Genomic DNA, 23,233 nt, shown 5'->3' with positions numbered 1-23,233 from the left:
AGAGTAGCAAGGGGAGGGGCATAGGGACCAGCAGTACCAGATTGCAGATAAACATATGAGTAGTAAGAAGACATTTTTTTGATTTATATGTGATTAAGTTAGTAGGAGGAAATGAAGGGTTATTTATTTAAATGGGTTTGAAACAATTGGCTTACCAATTAATGAAAAAAGCTAAGGTCTTTGTGTCATACTTTGTACCAAAATAAATCTAAAAATTAAATGTAAGAAGTAGAAATATAATACTACAAGAAAATAAAGGTTCATATTTACAGAGTAGTCAGTGTTTTTATCATGACACTAAAATTAGAAAAGAAAAAAGGCTGATAAATTGGACTGCATATAAATTCACCATTTCTATGTGATGAAAATACCATAAAATTAAAACGTAAATGGCAAACCGGGAGAAGTATTTGCCACTTGTCTGTCAAAGGTTTAATTTTTAATATAGAAAAGATGTACCAATAAAACGAGTAGCTACAGATTTCTGGTTAAGCGGTGATGAGTGATTGGTTAAACAGTTACCCAGTGAAGCTGTAGTTATCTCCACGTTCTTCCAAAACGTTGAGAAAATGACTAAAGGTATAATCCTGGAAAGATAGAAGATATGGGAGTGGGGAAAATTGTCGTTAATTAATGGGTGGTTGAGCCCTCTTTCCTGCAGGTAGAAAAGCTGGACAGAATTTAAAACAAAATTTGTATGAAGGTAATGGAGAGCTAACAGAACAGTGAAGATTTGAGGGGGGTTGGTTAAGATCTGGGGGAGGAGGCAAGCTCTAGACGTGAGATTGTTTTGCAGCTCTGCTGATTCCAGCAGAGAGAGGCAAATGAGGAGCCGAGGAGCCGAATGGAGGTTTAATGGGCTCAAGGAACTGGACGGTGGGGGACAAAAATTGGAGAAGGCCGGTGAGGAGGGGTCCTGGAAGACGCGTAGGCTCTGAAGACAGGTGCCCGAGGCCTGGATCCTGGGAATAGGACTTCACAAGTACTGAAGTCCCACTTCAAATCCTCCCAGTCCTTGATTGGATCAAGGTGATCTTGACAGAAGCGAGTGTAAATACTCACACTCACCTGGCAGATGACAATTTAAGACAATTTGACTGAAAACCAAGAGAAACAACAGGCGATGGAATTGGATAATGAAGTTATTAGAAATGGGTCACGTACAGTCATCCCCTTATCCACGGGGGATGCGTTCGAGACCCCCAGTGGATGTCTGAAGCCTCGGATAAGACAGAGCGCTGTATCTCCCGTGCTCTTCCTGTACATACCTGTGATAACCACTTATAAATCAGGCGATTTCACGGACAGAAGATTTGTTCTTACTATAGATTTTAGCGACCTCTGCATAGGTTATTTTTTTCCTTATTAAGTCAAGGACCTTCACCTTCTTACTTAAAGGAAGCACTTTACAGCTTCTGTTTGGCACATCTGAATTGCCAGCATCACTACTCTTGCATTTTGGGTCCATTATTAAGTAAAATAAGGGTGGCCTGTGTACAGGCACTGCGACACCGTGGCAGTGGACCTGATAACTGAATGCGTAATGGGCGAGTGTGCAGTGGGGACATGCTGGGCAAAGGGCTGAATCAAGTGTCCGGTGGGACAGCGGGGTGGCATCAGAGTGCATCGCGCTACTCAGAATGGCGTGCAATTTAAGGAATTGTTTATTTCCAGCATTTTTCATTTACTATTTTGGACTGTGGTTTACCGTGGGTAAATGGAACCACGGATAAGGGGGCGCCAATGTATATAGTATGCTTAAAGAAATAAAAGACAAGATTAAGAATCAGACCTGGAACTTAAAAAGAAAGGAAGCAAATGTAAATTCTAGAATCGAAGGACTATAAATGAATCGAGATTAAGATCTCAATTGATGGGGTTTAACAGTAGATTAGTAGTAATAAATTGAAAATAGATATTCAGGATGATGAAATATGGAGAGAAAAATGGATGGGAAATACATGAGAGAATGTAGGAGACATGTTATTCGGTGAAAATCTCTGATACATGTGCAATTGAAATCTCAGGAAAGAAAGGAGATCTGGTGCAGAGGCAGTATTTGAAGAGGTGATGGCTGGGAATTATCTGTCACAGACAAAAGCATCAAATCACAGATTCAAGAAATAATACAGACCTCACACTGAATAGATAGATTCGAATAAAATCTCCCTGAAGCACAAGATTGCCGAAAACCAAAGATAACAAGAAAATCTTAAAAGTAGCCGGACAAAAATTACTTATCACATTCAAAAAGAGCAGTAAGACCGACAGCTAATTTTGCAGTAGAAACAGTAGAAGTCATGACAATGGAATGATATTTTAAAAATGTAAACATTAAGGTAAACTGCCAGACTAGAATCCTGTGCCCAGGAAAAATTCCTTCAAAAGTGAAAACAAAAGTACCACCTTTTTAGATCAAGAAGAGTGGAAAGAAGTAATCACACCAGGCCTGCACTAAAGGGAATGATAGTAAAGATTCTTCTCTGGCAGAAGGGAAGTGATCCCGGATGGCAGCTTTAAGATGCAGGAGAAAGTGAAGACCACAGAGAGTAACTGCAAATTAACATTGCTCTATAAAATACCAATAATGATAACATCTTGTGTGGTTTAATTTAAAAAAAATATAATAATAGCATGTAATAGTTGTGGGGATATAAATAGGGTTTGTATCCTACGGTCTTTGCATTGTCTAGGAAATGGTAAAAATATTAATTTATTTAAGACTTTGATAAGTCAGGGATGCATCTTGTAGTCTCTGGGCTATTCACTAAAAGAACAGTAAGAGAATACGTAGGCACCAAACAGATAGGGGTGTGATACAGAGGAGCAGCAGCAGTGGCTGCGGCAGTGAGTAAAACGTGAACGATCCAAAAAGCAGAAAGACAGAAGAAGGGGAAAATTAGGAAACAAACAATAAGATGGCAGGTTTAAACTCGGTAGTCACATTAAATAAAAATGAACTAAAATTTTCCATTAAAAGGCAAAGATTGAAACAAACAGAGACTCATGGACATTTGATAACAGACTAGTGGTTACCAGAGGGCGGGGGAGGGGAAGGCAGGGGGTGGGGGTAGGTAGACGGGGTAAAAGGGGTCAGGTAGGTGGAGACAGAAAGAAATCTCTATGGGAGGTGAACACGATGTATATATATATATATGCCTTACTGTTAAAACGTGCAGCCGAAACTTACTGGATTTCGTTAACCAATGTTACCATAACAAATAAATGATAATAAATAAATAAGTAAATAAAATAAAAATTTTAAGTACAAATGATAAAAAAAAAGACAAAGATTGAGAGATTAGGTTAAAAACAGTGACTCACAACTCTGTACTAAAATGATAATGGAGTGCGCAGTGTGGACGCGCCAGACAAAGTAAAACCAAGTGAAATGGTAGGAAAGGATATATTATTCAGACACTAACCAAAAAGTAACTGGTATATTTATGTAAAAAACTGGGATTTAGGGCAGAAAAGCGTTACTAGGGATAAAGAGAGACGTTTTATAAAGTTAAAATACTCGGTTTAACAAGTTGTACATCAGTATGCACTTAAAAACATGGCCTCAAAATACACAGGGTGAAAAGTGGAAAAGCTAACAAAGAATAGACAAATCCACAATCATGGTGGTAAGTTTTAATATACTTTATTAACTAATAGAGTAAACAAAGAATCAGTAAGGCTATAGAAGATATCAATAAGAGAGCTAATAAACTTAATTGATCTCAGTGGGTTTACCAGTAGATTAGACACAGTAAGAGAGAGAATTAGTAAACTGAAAATCATATTAAAAATGAAATATATAATAAAATGAAATATGAAATAAGTAAGACACTACATCCAGTAACTCTAGACTATACCTTCTTTTCATATGAATGTGGAACCTTTATCAGAAGTGCTGATCTATAAGGAAAGTCTTGACAGATTTCAAAATGCCAAGAGTACTGTTTGAAAAATCAATCCGTATAAATCACTGAATAGGGTTAAGCAGAAAAATAACATGACAATGTCAATAGTTGCAAAAATTGCTTTTGATAAAATCGAATTTCTGTTCAAAAGGAAGTCCCTTAACACAGTATGAGTAAAAAAGTTACTTTTCTTCATTTGATAGAAGTTCCTTAGAAAAATTCTATAGGAACCATGTTTAATTGTGAGATGTTGGAAGTTTTCCTCTTCAGGTTGAGGAATAGGTTATATTTACATGACCATGTCTATTCATTATTTTATTAGTGGTCTTACCTACTTCAATAAGATGAGAAAAATAAAAGGTACGAGGATCAGAAAGGAAAGAATAAAACCATGATTTTGTATGGGACATGATTGTGTATCCCTTATAACTAACTATAATTAATAAATATGGTTGCAAGATTTAAGATAATGCTGGACACAATTGCAATTTTATATACCAACAACAGACAGGAAAAATAATAAAAATATCATTTGCAACAACAATCAGATTTTTCAGAATCTAACTTAAAATGTACAAGACATATATCTGTGAAACAATAAACATTATCGAGAGAAGTTACAGATGTAAATAGACGGATAAACCACATTCATGGATTTGAGACTCAGTGTTGTTAAAATGTCGGTTCTTTGCAAATTTATCTATGCTCTCAATATAATAGCAATCCAAATGCCAGCAGATTTTGTGTGCGTGTTGAACTTGACAAACCAGTATTCAGATACTCAGGGAAGTGTAAACAGCAAGGAATAGCCAAAGTAATTCTAAAGAACAATAAACTGAGCAGAGTTACTCTACTGGATAACAAGGCTTATTTTAAAGCCGTTGTAGTGAAAATAATGTGGTTTTAGTAAAAGGCTAGACACGTGGGCCAGCCATTCAAAGTAGGCCAGACAGAGACTCACTCGGATCTGGACACTTGATTTATTCCACGGGGCACTGCCGTACAGTAAGGAGCAAACAGTCTTCTCAATAAATGGTGTTTACTTAATTAGATATTCATGTACAAAAAAAAGACACGTGACCCCTGCCTTACCTCTTACACACAAATTACTTCCAAATTTGTGTCAGCCTGGAGTCACTCAGGAGAGAAAACCCAAACAGTAAATTGAAGAAAAAGGTTAATATGAGTTTTAACTATAACAGGGAATCGAGTGATGGGGTATTGGCTGGTAAGAAGTGCAGAGAACTCTAAAGAATTTGGGAATAGCAGATACACAGTGTGGCTGCTACTTGTGGGCTGAGCTTGTCCCCCCATTCTGGTTTTGAGGACGCGGTGGCTTACCACACGCAGTCCCTATGGTGTCATGCTGGTGGAACCCGATGGAAGTTGCCCTGTGGAACTTGCCCGCAGTCGCTCTGTGAGCCGTAGAAGAGCTCCTCATGGGGAGATGTCTCCCTGGGGCCCCCCCGCTCCAGAACCACCCGAGGTGGGGGTGCTGGGGAAGCTGCCTGCCGCTCGGTGTTGCTGGCTTCTGCGTGCTCCAGTCCCGGGGCCCAGGAGCTGGGCGCTGCGTCGGGGGAGGTGGCCTCTCTGGAATAGCACACTTAAAACATCCGAGGGACGCCACGTGGTAGCGGTGTTTTTTCCTCCCTAACAAATAGATTATGGTGTCCCCCACCCGTTTGCATTTATTCGGCATTTACTTAACTCATGTTGTTGAACATTCTCCCTGTGCCAGGCAGTGTTGTCTCCACATATGAGTGGACAGAATAGGCATAGAACTTGCCTTTGCAGTGTCTACAGTCTAATGGGACAGCCGGTTGAGCTCCTTATTTCCAGCACTGTTTGAGTCCCTGGGGATATACATGGCGATCAAGACAGTTTACCTTCAAAAGAAAATCGCTATTAAGCAGACAGCCATAGGAATAGGTCCGTGTTTACAAAATCGAAGGACAAATCCAGGCTGCTACAGGAGAGGGGGTGTCGTCTAGATCAGAAGCGAGGGAGAGGCTGTCTCAGGAAGTGGTATTTTTCTGACAAGGGTGAGGAGGAGTTGGCTCGATGCGATCAGTCATCGGAGAGCGAAGGGTTCTGCACAGTGTCGCCAGCGGAGAGAGCTCAGTGCATCTGCAGGAGAGGGACAGCAGGGACGGGCAGAGGGCAGGAAGAGGTCGGGTGGCAGGCTGAGTGCAGTGAGGTGGAGGACATGGTGACCCGTGTTCCAGATGGGGCAGATGTGAGGGGCTTCTTTTGGGAGGGGGAGACCGTAGAGGGACGAGAAGGCAGATGCTCGAGTGTCTCTATGTGAGGTGTATTCTAAGCTTTGAAAGATACAAAACACAAGCCTTCCTGTCTACAGGGAGCTTACATTCTAAAGGGGAGACCGAAAATAACCAAGATAAGGTGCTAAGTGCATCGTAAAAGGAAAAAAATAAAGCGCCTATTAATGGGGAGATGTAGGAGCGGAGGTGGGTGGACGGTGGGTGGGCGGCGCTGGCGGGTTTGGTAGGATGCACGAGAGCAGGGCGGAGACTTTGGTTTTATTCACTGCTGCATCCTCAGAGTTTGGAATGGTGCCTGGCAATAGCAGGCGCTCGATAAATAATTGCTACGTGAGTGAATTCGTGGTTCGGGATCTCAGGGATGGGAAGGGGTGCGTTGCAGAAGGCCGAGTGTACGGGGAACTCTGTTCCCCTGGTGTCTCCTCCACTGCCCCGCCACCACGCTCATACTTCTGACACCAGATGTGTGGGGCTTCCCGCCCACCAGTCCATCTCTCCGACACCTGCTGGGTGTCCTACAATTGAACTCAGTTCTGACGCTGTCTACCTGGAGGCAGTGTCAGATCCCACAGGTTAAAGGCTCAGTCTTGCCACTGACCGATTGGATGCAAATCGGAGGTTCCACCGACTCCCTGCTCAGGTTCAGTTAATTTGCTAGAGTGGCTCACAGGAAATCAGGGAACCGCTTACACGATTGGTTTATTAAAGGAAGTGATTAAAGACACGATGAACAGCCAGGTGAAGGGGTACACAGGGCGAGGTCTGGGAGGGTCCTGTGGAGTTGGGGTGTGTCACCATCCTGGTACGTGGATGTGTTCACCGACCTGGGAGCCCTCTGAACCCTGGCTGTCGGGGCTTCGTGGCTTCCTCATGATCAATCGTTACCTCCATCTCCAGCCCCCCACCCCGGGGAATGGGGGCGGGGCTGAAAGTTCCCACCTTCTACTCGTGGCCAAGTCTTTCTGGTGAGCAGCCCCCATCTAGGAGCCAGCCAGGATCCCTCTCAGAGTCCTCTCATTAGAACAGAAGATGCTCCTGGTGCTCTTACCATTTAGGAATTTATAAGGGTTTTGGGAGCCTGTGTGAGGGACGGAGTCAAAGACCAACCATCGGGACAAGATGTTCTCATCCGTTAGGAAGTCACAAGGGTTTGGGAGCCAGTACCTGGGACCAGAGACCAGTGCGTGTTTTCTATTATGTCACTGAGGGACCAACACGAGAGAAGTCGAGGAGGAAGACATATTGCAGGGAGGGTCTGCATGTTGTCGGGATGTTAGTCCCGTATCCCTAATTCAAATTACAATTGTATTTGCTTTCAAAGGGTTTAAGTATTCAATTATATTTAAAATTCTTCGAGTTAGCTTTGTTCCATGAGGTTAGTTTTGTCCGCTGTGTTTCTCAGTTGCGCTAATATAATTTGCAGGTCTACTTATCCTTCAGCGCATTACCCAATTGAGAGGTGACTGTTTTCAGTAATTTTAAAATCAAATTGGAATTGTATATTGATTTATATATTGAAGTTCTTTCACAATCTCTCTTGGTTTAAGCATTATACTGCCTTAAAGTGGTTGTGGTGGTGTGTGTGTGTGTGGTGGTTGTTTTATGCCAATGAAATCAGTTTAGCTGGAGTTCAACTGCGGTGGTTATGTATGAAGTTGAAGGTTATAGCCCTTGCGGTTACTCGTCTGATTGTAGTTGGGCCGGCCCTGTGGTGTGTTTCGTGTGGCTTTTGCTCAGTTTAGCCTCATGATGATGATCTTGTTTGCTTGAAATCGTATCGACAGGTCGTAACTCCTCCTTCCAGTTGAGGTACGAAGATTGTCTTCTATTTGCTAAGTCTTACGCATTTGATCTGAGGATTCCAGTGGCGTTTTAAACTTTGTCATAGCTCCAAAAGATCTAACTTTTTCTGACTGCTAACGTTCAGGCCTGCCTTTGTTGAAGAGAATTTGGTACAGATGTTCTGAGACCGTTCGGTCACAGCTGGAAGTTGGCTTATATCCGGAGGACTTCACCTATCAGCGAGAAAAAGGAAGCACACAGAATCACTTACGTCCTTTTTGCCGTAGAAATAGCTATATTATATTTTTCTTAGGAAGGTATATATTCAATTATAAAAATAATAAATGGTCACTGACAAATTAATAGCATAGGAGTGCAGAGATTAAAAATTAAAGCTTTTTCTTAAAATTATATGCCCTAGGAGATAGCCACTGTCAACAATTTGGTTTATATCCTTCTCTGCACTTTAAAAAAATGCACGTGTACATCGAATGTATGCGTGTAGTGTGTGTGTGTGTGTATGTATATGTGTGTGTGAGTATCCATCCCCCCACCCACACTGCTTTCTCCCGTGCTCCGATTTGGTGTGGTCACTTCCCCTGCCTGCGTCTGTATGTGGGTGTGCAGGTGCCTGACTGTAAAATGTAAACCAGTCCCTTATCGATCGTCCCAGTGTTTTGTTGATACTCAGCGAGGTACTTAACATTCTCGTTCACACGTTTTTGCACACTTCTGCGGTCGTTTTCTTAGAAGAGAGGCCTACCAGTAGGGTTGCTCATCAAACAGAGGGAGCTTGTCACGTGTCCTCCAGGAGGGCGGTGCCAGTTTGTCTATCTCCCCAGAGGCTAACCGATCCGGTTTTAGAATCTTTCTCAATCCAATAGCTGAAGTTATGTCTCCTTTTAATTACCATTTCTTTGCATATTTCTGAGATTTAGCATGTTTTGGTCACCTGTGTTACTTTTTCGAATCTTTTCACTGGTTCGCTTGTTTTCTAGTAAGTTCTTCATCCCTTTTCTTTCTGATTTCTATGTGTTTTTCTTTTTTCTTTTTTTTTAAATGTATTTATAGTTTTTTCCTGGCTAGTCACCCATATTTCATTCTTAATTTTCTTAACTCATTGCGTCATCCTGGTGCTTAAACTGCGAGTCTTTCTGGCTGTGACAGCATACCTCGGACAGTCTTGCCCACCCCAGTTAAGTATTCTCCCTAGATTTTCTTTTTTGTTTGGAATTTATATCCTTAGATGTTTAATACAGGTAAACATTTTTTATATGGGAGCAGAGTGAGGTAGAGCTCTAATTTCGTTTCGCCCCTAAATAGATGCTTGTTGTATAGTTGTTTCTCCTTCCCTACTCATCCGAAATGTTGCCTTTTTACCTTGTGCTGAATTTTCACAAATGCATGTCCTTTACCTGGATGTTCTCTGTTCATTGATCTGTTTACTCTTCGCCTGCATCGGTACCACAGTGCTTTTTCTCTTTCCCTTTTTCCCTTGCCCATTGATCTCCTTTCTGTCAATCTAATGTATTGTGAAGAGAAACTCGTTCCTATTTTATTCTTAAAGATCTGTCAAAATGGAGTGTGACTTTATAGCAGAGGTTTGTTGTTTCTCTCAATGATTTGTTACTAGGTTTTAAAAGTTGAGATCACAATCTTTTTTTTTTCTTTCATTCAGCAGCAGAAGTTGTTGGTTGATACAAAATTTAAAGCCACTTCGCTTGCCACTGAGTATAAAGTCGACATAATCTCTGACCCTCACTTCTGTGGCCATCGCCTCCCAGCTTTGCTCGAGTCTTAGCGCACATCACACGTGAAACTTACAGGCGCTCTGGCTTAATGCCTGAGCACTCCTGAGGTCAGAGACCATCCTCTGGTCAGCCGTCTGGGTAGCCCAGGCGCCTTCACAGGCCACCGGGGGTGACGCCTGTCACCGTGTGTATCGTGTCGCACATCATTAGGGATGCACTTGGGAGGGGCTGATCTAGGTCAAAGCGCCCTAGCTTTAAATATTTTTCCTTGTAGGTCATTATAGCTTGCTGTAGATTTAACATCTTGAGAGCCAGAGTTCTTTTAAAAATGTTTTTAATACCTTAACAGTTTTTTGAAATTTAAAATGTACTATCATAACCACCTTTAAGTGTACAGTTCTTTGGTAGTAAGTAGATTCACACTGTTGTGCAGCCCTTACCACCATCCGTCTCCCAAATTCTTTTCATCTTGCAAAACCGAAACTCTGCACCCATCAAATAGTGACGCCCCATCTCCTCCGTCCCCCTGTCCCTGCAACCTCCATTCTCCGTGCTGGCTCTCTGAATTCGATGGCTCATCAAGGTGGAATCGTACAGTATTTGTCTTGCTGTGACTGGCTTATTTCGCGCAGCCGAACGTGCTCCAGATCCATCCACGTTGTAGCGTGTCAGAGTGTCTGTCCCTTTCAAGGCCGACCGGTGTCGCGTTCCGTGCGTTCCCCACTTCGCCCTCCCATCCTTCCAGCCGCGGACGCCTGCGTCGCTTCCGCCTGTGGGTCTTGCGAACAACGCTGCCGCGAACCCGGGCGTGCCGCTCTGAGGGCCCATCTCTCGTGGGAGTTGTTTTTCAGCCTCCGACTCAAACCCTGCAGCCCGAGCTTAGCTTTCACTGCTCTGCTGAAACTCTCAGCCGCCCGCGGTCTCGGAGCTGCTGGGCGCGCGGAGCGCTTTCCAGCGCTCGTTCTGTTTGGCTTCTCAGCCGCAGGTGCACGTGGACCCTGCCGCCCCCGCCTGCGGGTCGGGGAGCCCCACGACCCCCGCCCCCCGGGTTTTCTCCCGCGGGCTGGGTGCCCTTCCCGATCTCCTCTACCTGGTACGTTTGTCCCAGCCAGTCAGCCAGCACCGAGCGACACGTTACTAGAAACCAAACTCAGGATATTGGGTTTCCTTGGTTTCCCCCTCGCGTCCTTTTCTGTTCCTGGCCCGCATCCAGGGCGTCACGTTACTTTTAGTCATCATGGCTCCGTAGGCCTCTCTGGACTATGACAGTTTCTCAGATGTTCCTTGACTTTTGTGGACCTTGGCAGATCAGATATTTTGTATGATGTCCTTCGACTTGGGGTCGTCTGCCGTTTGTGTCATGGTGAGGCTGGGGTTAGGGTTTTGGGAAGGGCGACCGCAGAGGCAGAGTGCCCTTCTCATCGCGTCCCGGCAGCGTGAGCTGCCACCGGTGACGTTACCCTCGAACACCTGGCTGCCGGGTAGTGTTCGTCAGGTTTCCGCCTGTAAAGTTACTATTTTTTTTCCCTTAGAGGTCATTTTTGACGCACACCTTCTTTTACTTCATAGTGAATATTCCCAAATAAATGTTCATTCTGTCCGAATCACTCTTTATAGTCCCAGCCACAGCTGCTGTGCCCAGAGGAGGGGTCTCCCGACTCCTGTCCCTGCTGTACCCGTGCAGCCTCCCGACCCAGCGTCCCCTCGGACGCCAGCGTGGTCTTTAAAATGCCGTCGGATTGTCACCCCCCTCTTAGACTTTTCAACGATTGCGCCTCATTCTTGAAGCCATCCCAGCTGCTCAGCGTGGCCCACGGGGCCCGCGTGATGTTGTCTGTCACCCTCCAGCCCCCTGCCGCTCCCCTTTCCCCTTGTCCTCTGTCCCAGACACTGGCTTCTTCCCCTTTGGCTCCCACTGCACTTTCAGGTTCTCGCGGCCATGTTGCCTTTTACATGCCACTTCTGCTTAGAAGACGGTCACCCTCCATCTTGTCATCCTCCAGATCTTAGCGAAGTGTTACTTCCTCGGGGGGTGGGGGGGGTGGGGAAGTTTCTAGGCCCTCTAGTGGGGGCGATGACGTTCCCGTGCCTGTGTGTCCGTGGCATCCTGTACTCCTTCACTGTGTTCATGGCGCTTGAAAGGGCTTGTCCTGGGTCTGAGCCCTTGCCGAGGTGGCCGTGATGGATGAGGCCGAGCCCGCCCTGCCCTTCACCCCGCAGCCCAGGCACCCGGTGCAGAGTCTGCCGAGTCAGGTGCTCAGTACATGCTGGTTGATGAATGAATTTGTCTTAACTAAGTTAGCGAGGAGCCCCGCGAAGTGGAAAACACTCTTCCTCTTTTTGTGTAAATGCGCAAGTAAGTCCTTGACTCTCTTTCTGTCATTGGCCGGTTTAAACCGCACATGCAACCTTTTCAGTGCAGTGCGTGAGGTGCTGTGATCGGTGCGGGTGGATCTAGACGTGTGGAGTTGCCCTGAGGGCCCCCCATCCGTCGTCGCGCTTCCCAGCCACATGTGCAGTGTACGAGGGCGTCTTCCAGACCCTTCCACGCGAGCGTCGTGGAGCAGGACAGGTCCGGACAGATCTAGTTGGAATCCTAGCTCTGCCGTTCTTAAGATTTATGTCTTGAACTTAACCTTTACGCATGCGCAGGAATGGGGTAGCAGCGTCCCCCCTGCAGACCTCGGGAAGGCTCGGGTGGGAAGAGAAGCAGGGCAGTGGGCCTCCCGTTGCCCTCGCCGAGCTGCTGCCGGTTGGAGCTTTCGCTGCTTATTTTCCTTCATTCTCACGGCAGCCCCGTGAGGTGGGCGTGTTACCATCTTCATGTTATCAATGCAGAAAATGAGACTTAAAAATTAAATAATCCGTCCAAGGCCATAGAAGTAGGAAGTGACAGAGCTGCTGCTTGAACCCAGAGCCACGTGGCACGCTTTTAAAGCCCAGAAAGGACTCGATAGCCACCCTGCCTTTCAGCGTAGCTCCTAGGGTTTAAAGACTTTTTAGGCATCTTTTGGCTTTTAGAAAATGTTAGTGGTCTCGGGAGGCAGGGCCACCTTAGGCTGTTGCCGGCTGGAATTTGTTTCTTGCTTCACACCTTTGCGGCTTTGTCATCGGGGCCCAGTGCCCGCAGGAGGCGGCGTGTGCGTGGGGACGGGAGGATGCGGTCAGACCTACCTGGGCAGTTTTTCTTAAAGCAAGAATTGTAGACTCTTCTGGTCAGACTCATCTGGAGGTTTTACTAGAAATGCAGATTGTCGAGCTCCTCTTTTGGCGTACTAAATGGCGATCTCGAGGGGGTAGGATTTGGGGAACTATTTTTACAAATGTCTTGCTTTAAATACGGGATTTTTATTCAGTCTGAAGTTTGAGAATCAATGAATAGAGGAAATGGAAAAGGTAGGAGTTTTAATGATCCTGCCTGTGGTGCAGGAAGCCCGTAGAGCAATTAAAACAAGCGCCGCCGGCGCGCGCTGTTAGTGAGCTTGGAAGCAGCCGATAGAGAAATAAAATCAATAGCGGGCGATCTGGTTCCTTTTCCTTCTGTCTTATTATTTTGTATTCAGTAGAATTTGGCATATATCGTTTGATTCTCTTCCCCTAGTGGGATAGTACCAGAAAACAATGGCTATTGGCTATGACAGAGTTGACATAATGTAAATTTCAAATCTGAAGAAAAGAATTTAAGAATATTTGGTGAATTTAGACAACATTTGCAAAGCCAGGAGTATATCAAAAGCCGATTTTGAACAGTCCCTTCTTAGAGAAACTACGACATATTGCCCTGACTTTCGATTTAGAAAATATGGTAATTTCAGGTTTGTGGCTAATGTGAAAGTTATAATCAATATCAGATGTTTTAACTATATAGTATTTACATGTTTGTGCATTTCTTTTAAACAAGGAGGATTTTTTTTATGTCACCTAAGAAGACCAGCAGCAGGTGGTTCCAGAGTTGGGGTTCAAGGGCTCAGGGGAGGCGGCTCTGGCCGTCTCCCCCATGACACTCCCAGCTCTCTCTGTGTGGGGGTCACAGGGAGAGGCCAGGTCCCCGTCTCGCGCCCACTTCCCCGTTCCTAAACAGCTTTTTAAGGTATAATTGGCATGTAATAAATTGCACACACTTAAAGTTGTAGGGTTGAAAGTGTGAGCGTGCATGTGTGCGTGCACGCACACGCACACGCACACACACGCACACAACACTGTCACCATAGTGAGCGTTTTCACCACTCATAAAAGTTTCCTTTCCCCTTCGTCCCTCTCCCGTCCACTTTCTTCATCCTTTTGTGACATCTTTGAAGCTATTCAGGAAAAGAATGACATCGTCGAGGATAAAGTCCTGGGTGGAAGGGTATTAAATTTGTAGTCTTAGCTGTTTTCTTTTGGAGGACCATAGTGGAAACGACACGATGATTGGAGATATCAGTTACTGTCTCATTTATAGAAATTTCGAGAAACAGGTATTTTCGAGCAGACTCTCTTTGAGAAGCTTGACAGAGGACATAGATTTTCAGAGAGATCGACAAGTGGTCAGAATGGCTCCTGCCGGGATAGCGGGGGGACAGGGGAAGGCGGGGGGTGGGGCGCGTGCAGGAGGCTCAGACCTGAACGCCAAGTGCTTTCGTGCGCTTAGGGTTTCCATAGATGGTATTTCTAACGTGCTGAAAAATCGAACATCAGTTCCAACGTGGAAGGAGAGTAGAAATACATTCCTCACACAACCGAAGGGTCGACGTAGCTCAAGTGCGTTTTATTCTAGTGAATTGTTCGTTTTATGAATGACATGTTGATGATTTATTTATTTATAGATTATAAAATTTTTTTGCCCCATCACTGTAATAGGGTTTCGGCTGGACATTTTTCTTTTTAATCTCTAAAGGCACTTGCTGATGTTAGTTTCTGCTGCTGAGAGCATTATATTGAGTTGATAGCCATTCTATAAAGAATTAGTAAAATGTATAGGGTTCTATTTTAATGTATTTCCTCAGCTGTCTCCTAGCTTCTCCTGCTCTCTGAATTCTCTTGGTTCTTTATTCTCATTTCTTTCTGGTTTTCCATGTGTTTTGTTTAGAAACTAACGTGCTTGTGAAAATGGCAGCCTTTCTGTCATGATTTAGCCTTACTAGAAATGACGTTCTTTGTTCTATGTCTGTTTAGTTGAGAAATGAACCACTTCTCTGTTCTTATAAATGCTGGCTGGTCCTTGGAGGAAAGAGAGAGAGAGAGAGAAGTTAATGTGGAGTATAAATCAGGTGTTAAGTTGAGTACTCTGTTTGTATAAACAGAGGGCTAAGTATGGGTGAGAATTTTCCTGGAATAGCATTCTTTGGTTCTTTGCTAGAACTCTTGATGACTTGATGGTCCTGTGAAAGTGAGACTTGGCGCGTTTCTCATTTCTGTGGCATAACTCACCGGCGTGGGATTGCAGCTTTCCGGTGTTGGGTTGAGGGTCCTGTGCATGTTACTTAATGCCCACAGTGTCGGGGTTAGTAGGATTTTTCAGCATTTCCTGTTCGGTTACTGGTTGTCATTTTGGATGGAGACTCTCCTGCAGTAGACTGGCCTTCTCTTCCCCTTAATGTAAAAATGTCAGTACTGCCAGTTAGGGATTTGTTTGGAGTTAAAGAAACCCCTTTCGTCTTTGCGTACACGGGCGTTTATCCCATCAGTCCACGTGTAGTCCTAATGCCTGGGCCTCACTGAAAGGATGCTTTCGGAGGAGAACGGAGGATAGATCATTTTGGTCCACTAGTCCCTCTGGCTATGGCCCAGGAGCGGGGCTAGGAGGGTGTTTTGTGTGCAGAGTTTCAGCTCGGGCCTGTCTTTTGGAAAGAATAAAAGCTACTCAGACCCCGTGTCTCTTCAGCAGATCTGAGGCCGAGTAGGCGGTTGTCAGAACATGTCAGTGGAAATGTGCGTGTATTCCAAACACCCGCCTCAGCCAAGGGGCTCTGGCGACTGCTCACGGTTGAAGGTGGATCAGGTGCTCCCAGGTGTGCATAGTCCTCCTGCCCTCTTTTAATTTATTCCGTTGGATTCTGGGGTCCTTGATATTAGGGATGTAGTAACTCCTGGAAGCCATTACCTTTCTCCACCCAAAGAGCAAACTCATTTGAAAACTGTTGACTAAACGCCTTAAATTACCCGAAATTTGGACTGACATACTTTTGTGAGTTGGTGATTTTTAGAAATGATTCAGAAAACTTTTGAAAAGCTTCTGAGTATTTTATCTTGTCGTCAAGAAGTTGCTTAATAAATACATGTATCTTGGTAAAAAAAGGGGTGCATAGAGATGTTTGATCTGAGTACATAGACTTTTTCTCATTTGTAATAGGAAATATTTTAGCAAAACAAAACTTGACTAATGCTGTACCGCTGACTTCTTGCCTTTTCCTGTAAAGATGCTGAGCTTGTCTGAGCGCTACTGAAACAACACACGCATTGCTTTGATGGGGCAGCGATTCTTCCAGAGTGTGCAAAATGACTTGCACGCCTCCAGCAACACGTGCATATGTGACAGGCTTTATGGGAGATGTGCATCCCAGAGAAATGAAATGCTAGTTTACTTTTCAGTGGCTATGGAACTTTAAAAAAAATCATGTTTTCAGAAACGTGGCCCTGAGGCACTAATACGCTCGTATCTAGTGCACGAAGCTCTGCGAGTTATTTTGAACAAAACCGAATCAAGGGAAGCAGAAACCTGATGTTTATAGAGTTCGCTTACAGGCAGACCTCAGAAATATTGCGGGTTCGGTTCTGGTACTTAGCAAAGTGGGTCGTAATCTCTTTGCTGGCGGTGGGGTCTTGTCTTCAATTTGTAAAAAAAGAAATAAATAAGCAACATCTTGGAGCGCAATAAAGTGAAACACAGTCAAACTAGGTGTGCCTTTATAGTGATTGTTTTAAGCCACCAGAAAGGATAGCCTGTTCCTTTTAATAAAATCCTTTTGGGCAGTCGTCTGTATTTTAAATCTCTACGTATTTTTGGAATTGGATTTTTAACGAGGTGAACTCACACGTTAGGCATCGTAGGATGAAACGGAACTAGGAGACTGAAGGAAGGAATGGTACTTAGACCTCAGTTCTTTGCTCGTGATGCTCCCGTTTACGCTCGCGTGGGGGCCGCTGTGCGCTTTGCCTGTTAGCGCCTGCTGTCCGGTGAGGACCGAGGACCGAGGACCTTGGATCCCGGGGTCAGGTCGACCTTTCGTTGTGGAGAGGGGACTCAAGGTGACTGTCACCGTGATGATCGTGTCTACCTTTTTTACTAGTGAAATGAATACGGAACTTGTTTACTGTAGCTACTAATCGCTATGCTTGCTTGTTGCTGCCGAGTATGTCCGTCATGATTTAGGTGGTAGCTGCATGTTGCAAAAACAAAACCTTAGCTCTTTCTGTCCTCTTTAAAACACAAGCTATTTTAATTTGGCAATGGGGAAGATGAGTAAATAATAATATTTGTTGAGGACATTAAGCCTAACCTGTCAGATACTTTTTTCCCTTGTCGGATGGTCCTCGTGTCAAGCTTCTTCTAATTCTGTGTAATTCCAGTAGAACTAGCGAGTGATTTTGCCTGAGATGTCTTTTTTTCCCCCCCTGTGCAGTGAGAGTGGAATGTGGGAACAGATCTTAATAGATACAGTTACACAGTTTATTTTATCATGTATCACTTTATTGCTGTCTTCTAGAACATTGTTATACTAAATGTTCCAATAATGGAAATTTTATGCAGCTACTTCAAATGAAACAAATTTGCAAAACTCAATTTTGGAACTCATTCCTTGGGGAGAGGGAAAAAAACTCACCAAGCTGTGACCAAATTAGATTTCTGATATGTTGGCAACTTGTCAAACACTGTCATTTCCAGAAAACAGGGTGTGGGGTCCGGTGGAAGTGTCCGTACTTTTCAGTCACTTACAATGAGAGATATTTGGGGGTTTTAATATGATTGAATGGTTAATTTTGCACAAAAATTTTGCTGGTAACAGGTAATTAAAATTTGGTTTTGTACCTAAATAAAAATGGCTCTACACAGAATCGGGAATGACTGTGTTCAATTTACAGGGGAGTCTTCTTTTCAAGAACTGAATTTTAAATTCTCAAAGGTACTAGTTTTACTTACTGGAGCTCCTTTGTTTTGCAGAGATCATGACGCAGCCGCCCTTTTGGATTTCTTTTTAATAATGTGTGACCCTTCACCTTTGATCCCCTGACCTGCATTACCTTGGTAACCATTTCATTTTTTAATTTAATTTCATTTTTTAATTTTGGTGTACAAGCTGTAACATTTCATCTCTCAAAGTGTAACACGCTGATTTCTTCAAATAGAGATATCCCTTTGAGCGATAAATTTGCAAAATGCTGTCGTCATTTTCTGTATTAAAATTCATTTCAGTTTTTAAAATAAAGTGTAATCTGTGTTTTCATCCTTTTAAAATTTCAGTTTAATGAGTGCATTTTCCCATACAGTATATCTCCTTTTCTATTCATGGTTCTCAATGGCTAAATTAACTCATGGTTCACACAGAACTCACACACACAACCCAACCCTTCCATACACTCACACTCGCGTGTGTGCACACACACACTCACACCCTTCTCCTGCCCACCACCGCTGCCTCTCCCCTCCACACACACCGTCCTCATCGCCACGTGCCCCCTTCCCTTTTGCACGTTAAATTGTGTTTCAGAAATTGTGGCAATTCAAAGTTATTACCCTTAGCTGCCACATTCTGACTATGTTTTATCCTCTCGAATACCTGGGAGAGAAAGTGTAGCCCTTTCTATGTAAGGGCTAGAAGAAAGTTGTCTCATTTCCAAAATCGCCTTTCCCTCTCCTTTTAACATTTTATTTCTTTATTTGAGGCATAAGTTAAGAATAAGCAGTATTTTATTAACATGATCAAAAATGTCTTTTTGTCTCTGCTGAAACCTGGTCAGTCAGCTGTGATGGTCCATATACCAGATTGCTTTATGCCATATGCTATTTTATGATTGTTTTTCAGATAATGCATTTTTTTTATCGTATTTTTTTTTTTCAGAAAATTCTTATTCTAAAGCAAAACAAACCAAAAATCAAGCTTGAGTTAATTCTTTGAACTGGCAAGATAATCCTAAGAAATCACGTCCTTTAAAAAAAAAATCCTGTGAAATCTCTCAGCATGGCCTGCTGAAGCAGATTATTTTTTAAGTGTCTCATTATTTTATTCTCTAACATTTAATGCCGAGGCTTTAATTGCACGCAGCTGAAGCTGCTAAATGAGCATTGAAATGGATTTAAGTCCTCTCTGAGCTTTGTTGATACCTATAAAAGTTTATGTCATTCATTAGAACCACAAATTAAAATTAGTTGTAGGGAGCTGTTCAAGAGAGGTTGGAACTCTCGTGAACTCTTCGGGCTTCTAGCTCGTTTTTGTCTGTAATACTTAACATACCTGCAAAACTGCCTTTGGCCTGTTGGGTGTCTTTTCACAGAATCACAAAATACCAGAGCTGAGAAATGCAAATAGGTAAACATCCTATGATTATAAAGCCAGAAAGTACATGGGAATAAATGTCCCAGTAGTTGGGAGCAACTTATTTAGCAAACCTTGCATTTCAGGGTGATGTTTTCATGGAAACGCTTTCAGCGTCGTGTCAGGATGCTTGCCAGGTCCGGTCTTCATCAGCTCCTCTGAGGCCATGTCCGTCCAGCACCAGACGAGCGGTGTGTAGCTCGAGGGTCGCTGAGCAGAGACTCAGAGGGGTGAGAGGGGGGTGACGTGCCCCCACTCTTCTTGCTTAAGCAACCCTGTGCCCACTGGACCGCTGAGGTGAGCTGGCCTCTGGCCCCCAGAGTCCCAGCTCCCTGTTGGCAGAATCAGGGCCTCTTGACACCTCTCCGGGGGCTCACATGTCCTCTAGACAGAGTCCAGTGCTTTTTAAGTCCGGGACGAGCTAAAGAGACAATAACAGGTACAGAAGAGAAAAGTTTGCGTTGGGATGTTTTACTTTGCAGTTAGGTCAGTCAGATTGTCTTTAAAGTTTTCTGCTGGGTACATTTTAAGGTAACCCGATTTTTCTAAGAATGCTTGTATAGGGACACATTACTTACCTTCAGTGAACGTTGCTTACTGGTTAGTATTTAGGAATGCTAGTGAGTTGTAAGCTACGCGGATACAGTTTTTGGAAGTGTGATTCAGTGAGAGAACCGTCTGAGAGTCAGAAAACCTGCTTTTGACAAGCACGGTTTCTGGATACGTCATTGGTGTCTTTTAAGTTAGTCACACAAAGCTTAAAAAACTCAAATAGAAAGACTTCAAAAGACTTTCGTGTTGGTGCTGAAAACAGTGAATTGTTTGGCTTAACATGTAGGAGTTTGTGAAGCGTTTCCTGGTTCCGCTTCAGTTGTCGTCTGTGCGAAGTGTGGGTATTGTGTGTCTCCTGCTCGCCTTCCAGGGTGTTGGCAGATTAAACGCAACTCTGCATGGTGGAGACACTGCGTGGGGACCCAGAAGAGGTGCTTTGAACTCCAGGCTCTCCCCGGGGCTGTGCTGATGGCAGCTGCGGCGTCATGCCCGTGGGGGTGGCCGGCAGGCTGGGGTCGAATCCCACTGCAGCCTCTTGCCAGAGGCCTGACTCAAGACGAGTCACCCAACCTCTCTGTGCCCCCGTTTCCTCCTCTTTGCAATGGGGATGACAGGGACAGTGCTTGCTGCGAAGGTCACGATGAGCTGGGCCGGCGTGCGGGGCAGGTGGTTGGTGCACGCCGGGAGGGACCGAGGCATCCGGGGCTTTCGATGAGGTGGGGTTCTGAGGGCAGCCCACACCTTGCAGAAAACAGAACTTGAAAGGGTGCCCCTCTCAGTCCTCTAACATGTCACGGAGATGCGGGCGTGCCGCTGGGGATTGTGGTCGGATGGCGCGTGGCGATCAGGCAGATGCAAGTTCAGGTGCACGAGGTCCCTAGTCTTGGCGGAAGAAAGTTTAGGTAATTAAGAGCCACCGAGCCCTTTGTCGATGGCTTCTTCGGTTTTGGCTGTTTTTGGCTGTTTTTGGCTGTGGGAGAGAGCCCCCCTCCGCTTGGCCACGCACTTGTCTCCTTTGGCCTCGCTCAGCTGTCTGACTGGCTGTCGGGGCGTCACAAGGTGTCTGACCTTTCAGAAATCTCTGCCCAGCTGGCTGAGGCCTCGTCGCTCGCTCCTCGCAGACTGAGTGGGAAGTGCCTACCGCGCCACACGTTCTCGTGGTCGCTAACCGTCTCCGTGTCTGTGAGGCTCAGGGCCAGGCCCCGGGAGATCGCAGGACGGGGACTCAGATGCCGGTGCTGCCCCTCCTCTGGCCCCCGCTGCCCACACTTCCTGGCGGACCTGGCTGCACCCCGGACAGGAAGTGGTCCTGTCACTCGGTTGCAGGAGCCCTGGCTGTATTCAGTGCCATCCCTCAGCCCTCAGCACCCCTGACTAATGCCTCCGGCGACCCGCCACCGCCACCGCCAAGAAGGCTATCACGCGTGTGGCACTCGTAGAGACCCCGTAGCAGTGGCTTCCTCAACGTGGGCTGCACACCCGAGGTCACTTGTACAGCTTTAAGTTACGGAGCCCTGACCCCATCTCGGACTCTGGTCTGGCCGTTCCAGCAGAGAACCGATTATCGATAATCAATAGGTACAGAAATGCAGGACGTTTATGTCACAAACAAGACAAAAATGTGAATCATTTGTGCACCTGGAGACCCGTGCTCCCAGACTCTGGGCCAGCGTTGTTAACGCTGTAGTTCCCTACATCATAAGTGACAGGGGCCCTTTGCGGGAAAAGCCCCCACCGCCCACTCCAAGGAATGCTGGTCCCTGGCCGTGGGCCTCGTGCCTCGCAAAGACCAGACTCCACATCAGTCCAGAGCGGAGCACGGTGAGGGGGCCACATTTTCTTTGCCCTTTGACCTTCTCCCCCCCACTTTTATGCATTTATTTTTACGTCCCCTCCTCCTCTTCTCCCCCCATCTCCTCCTCCCATCTTTATCCTCTGTGTAGCAGATGCTTATGGGCGTGTCTGTCATCAGCCTGTAAAGTACTCGAAGTCCTCCCCAAGGCCTAGCACGAAGTAGGTGTTGAAATCGACATTTCTTAATTCGTCTCAGTTTGTTTTTCAAGGGAGTAGGCACTACCCCTCATTGGCCTGAACATTGTCAGATTTTGTTTGTGACTGTCTACCCTGATTTGAGTGGTTCATCTTGAAGATTTAGGTAATTTAGTGTTTTGGATTTAGATAGTTTGGGAAATGCCAGGTGTCAGTCACTGAACAGCGCAGTGTGCTGGGCTCTGGGGCGGCCCTGACTGCTCCAGAGGCGCTCGTCCCAGGCTTTTAGTGCACTCGCTGCTCCGTTTTTAGAGCCGGAAGCTTGGAGGTCACGGGTCGGACGTTGGTTTTGGTGACAAGCAACCTGCACCCGGGAAAGCCCGCCCTGGAGGCATTCGGGGGTCAGACCTGCCGCTTAGGGCGCCCCGGTCCCATTACCCAGGGGAGCAGAGCCCAGGCCGCGTCACCGTGGATGTGCGCGATTAACCGCGCGCCTGGAGAGGCGGAGGAGCCGGTCGAGGTGGCGTCCCTCTGCCTGTCTCCCTCTCGTGTCCCCTCGCACGTGAATGCGTTCTGAGGTTGGGGGTTCGGGCACGAGCGGAGGCCTCCTGACGTGAGAGCCGGAGGCTCGGTGCTGGCGGGGGGGGGCTGTGACACACGTGGGAGAGGTGTCACGAGTGACAGCCTCCGGCCAGAAGGGGAGGGAGGGAGTGGGGCCGTGGCGTGGTCGGGAAATGCCGGGGACCTGGCCTGCTTGTCCTCGCTGGTGGTCATCGCGTCCCTGAGAAGTGCCGTGCTGGTCACTGCGGTGCTGTGGGACGCGCCTCAGAACCGCAGGGCCTCAGAGCCGGACCTCCTGCTGTCCACACCCTCTCCCGGTGGCCGCGCGCCGGGCAGGTAGACAGGAACCCACTGCCGGCCCCGACTGTTCAGGCCTGACGCCCTAGCCCTTTCTCGCCCTCCTGGGCTGATCCTTCTGAGTATTTTACTCCTCTTAGCCCTTCAGTTTCCCAGAGAGAAACCTGGGTGACCTTTAACTTTTGTAATGGTGGCGAGAGGACAGGTAGGAAGGTGGCAGCTCTCGGCGAGGCCCTTAGACTCTGGCTGGCTCTCACCTGCTTTAGCGGTTCCATATAGTAGACACTCAGCAAACGCTCATCTGCTTTCAGTTCTCATCAGCACAGGTAATTAAGACCAGGAGCTGATAGACCGCACTTATCTGTGCAGAGAGATATCTGTAATTAAAGTTTTAATTAAAGAGACGCCAGACCAGGCAGATGGTTCTCATCCCCGCATCCTGTAAACGCACCAGCCGTGGCTTGTCGATCTTGCAACCGAGCAAAGTGGAGGGCAGTGGCCCTCGCAGGTGCACCAGGGAGGACAGGTGTGCGGTGACCAGCCACGGTCTAATTTTGGTCGCACTCCGTGTGATGCCAAACCCAGGGGATGATCATTGC

General features: G+C 45.9%; 1 protein-coding gene across 16 annotated transcripts in view; it reads left to right on the top strand.

Moving 5' to 3' along the window:
- Window positions 1-23,233, top strand: part of CAMTA1 (calmodulin binding transcription activator 1) — a 784,924-nt gene that overhangs the window by 54,350 nt on the left and 707,341 nt on the right. The window contains exon 4 of one of the 16 annotated variants that reach the window (XM_039842321.1): window positions 17,864-18,152. The exons of the other annotated variants lie outside the window; for them this stretch is intronic. Within the exon in view, the coding sequence (XP_039698255.1) occupies window positions 17,864-17,872 (9 nt within the window). The 3' untranslated portion in view covers window positions 17,873-18,152. Of the gene's footprint in view, window positions 1-17,863; window positions 18,153-23,233 lie in introns of those variants that run through there. 16 annotated transcript variants of the gene reach the window in all.

Source organism: Pteropus medius, unplaced genomic scaffold (genome assembly GCF_902729225.1).
Source record: "Pteropus medius unplaced genomic scaffold, Ma_sr-lr_union100, whole genome shotgun sequence".
Taxonomy (NCBI): Eukaryota; Metazoa; Chordata; class Mammalia; order Chiroptera; family Pteropodidae; genus Pteropus; species Pteropus medius.
This window is presented reverse-complemented; position numbering and strand designations above follow the sequence as displayed.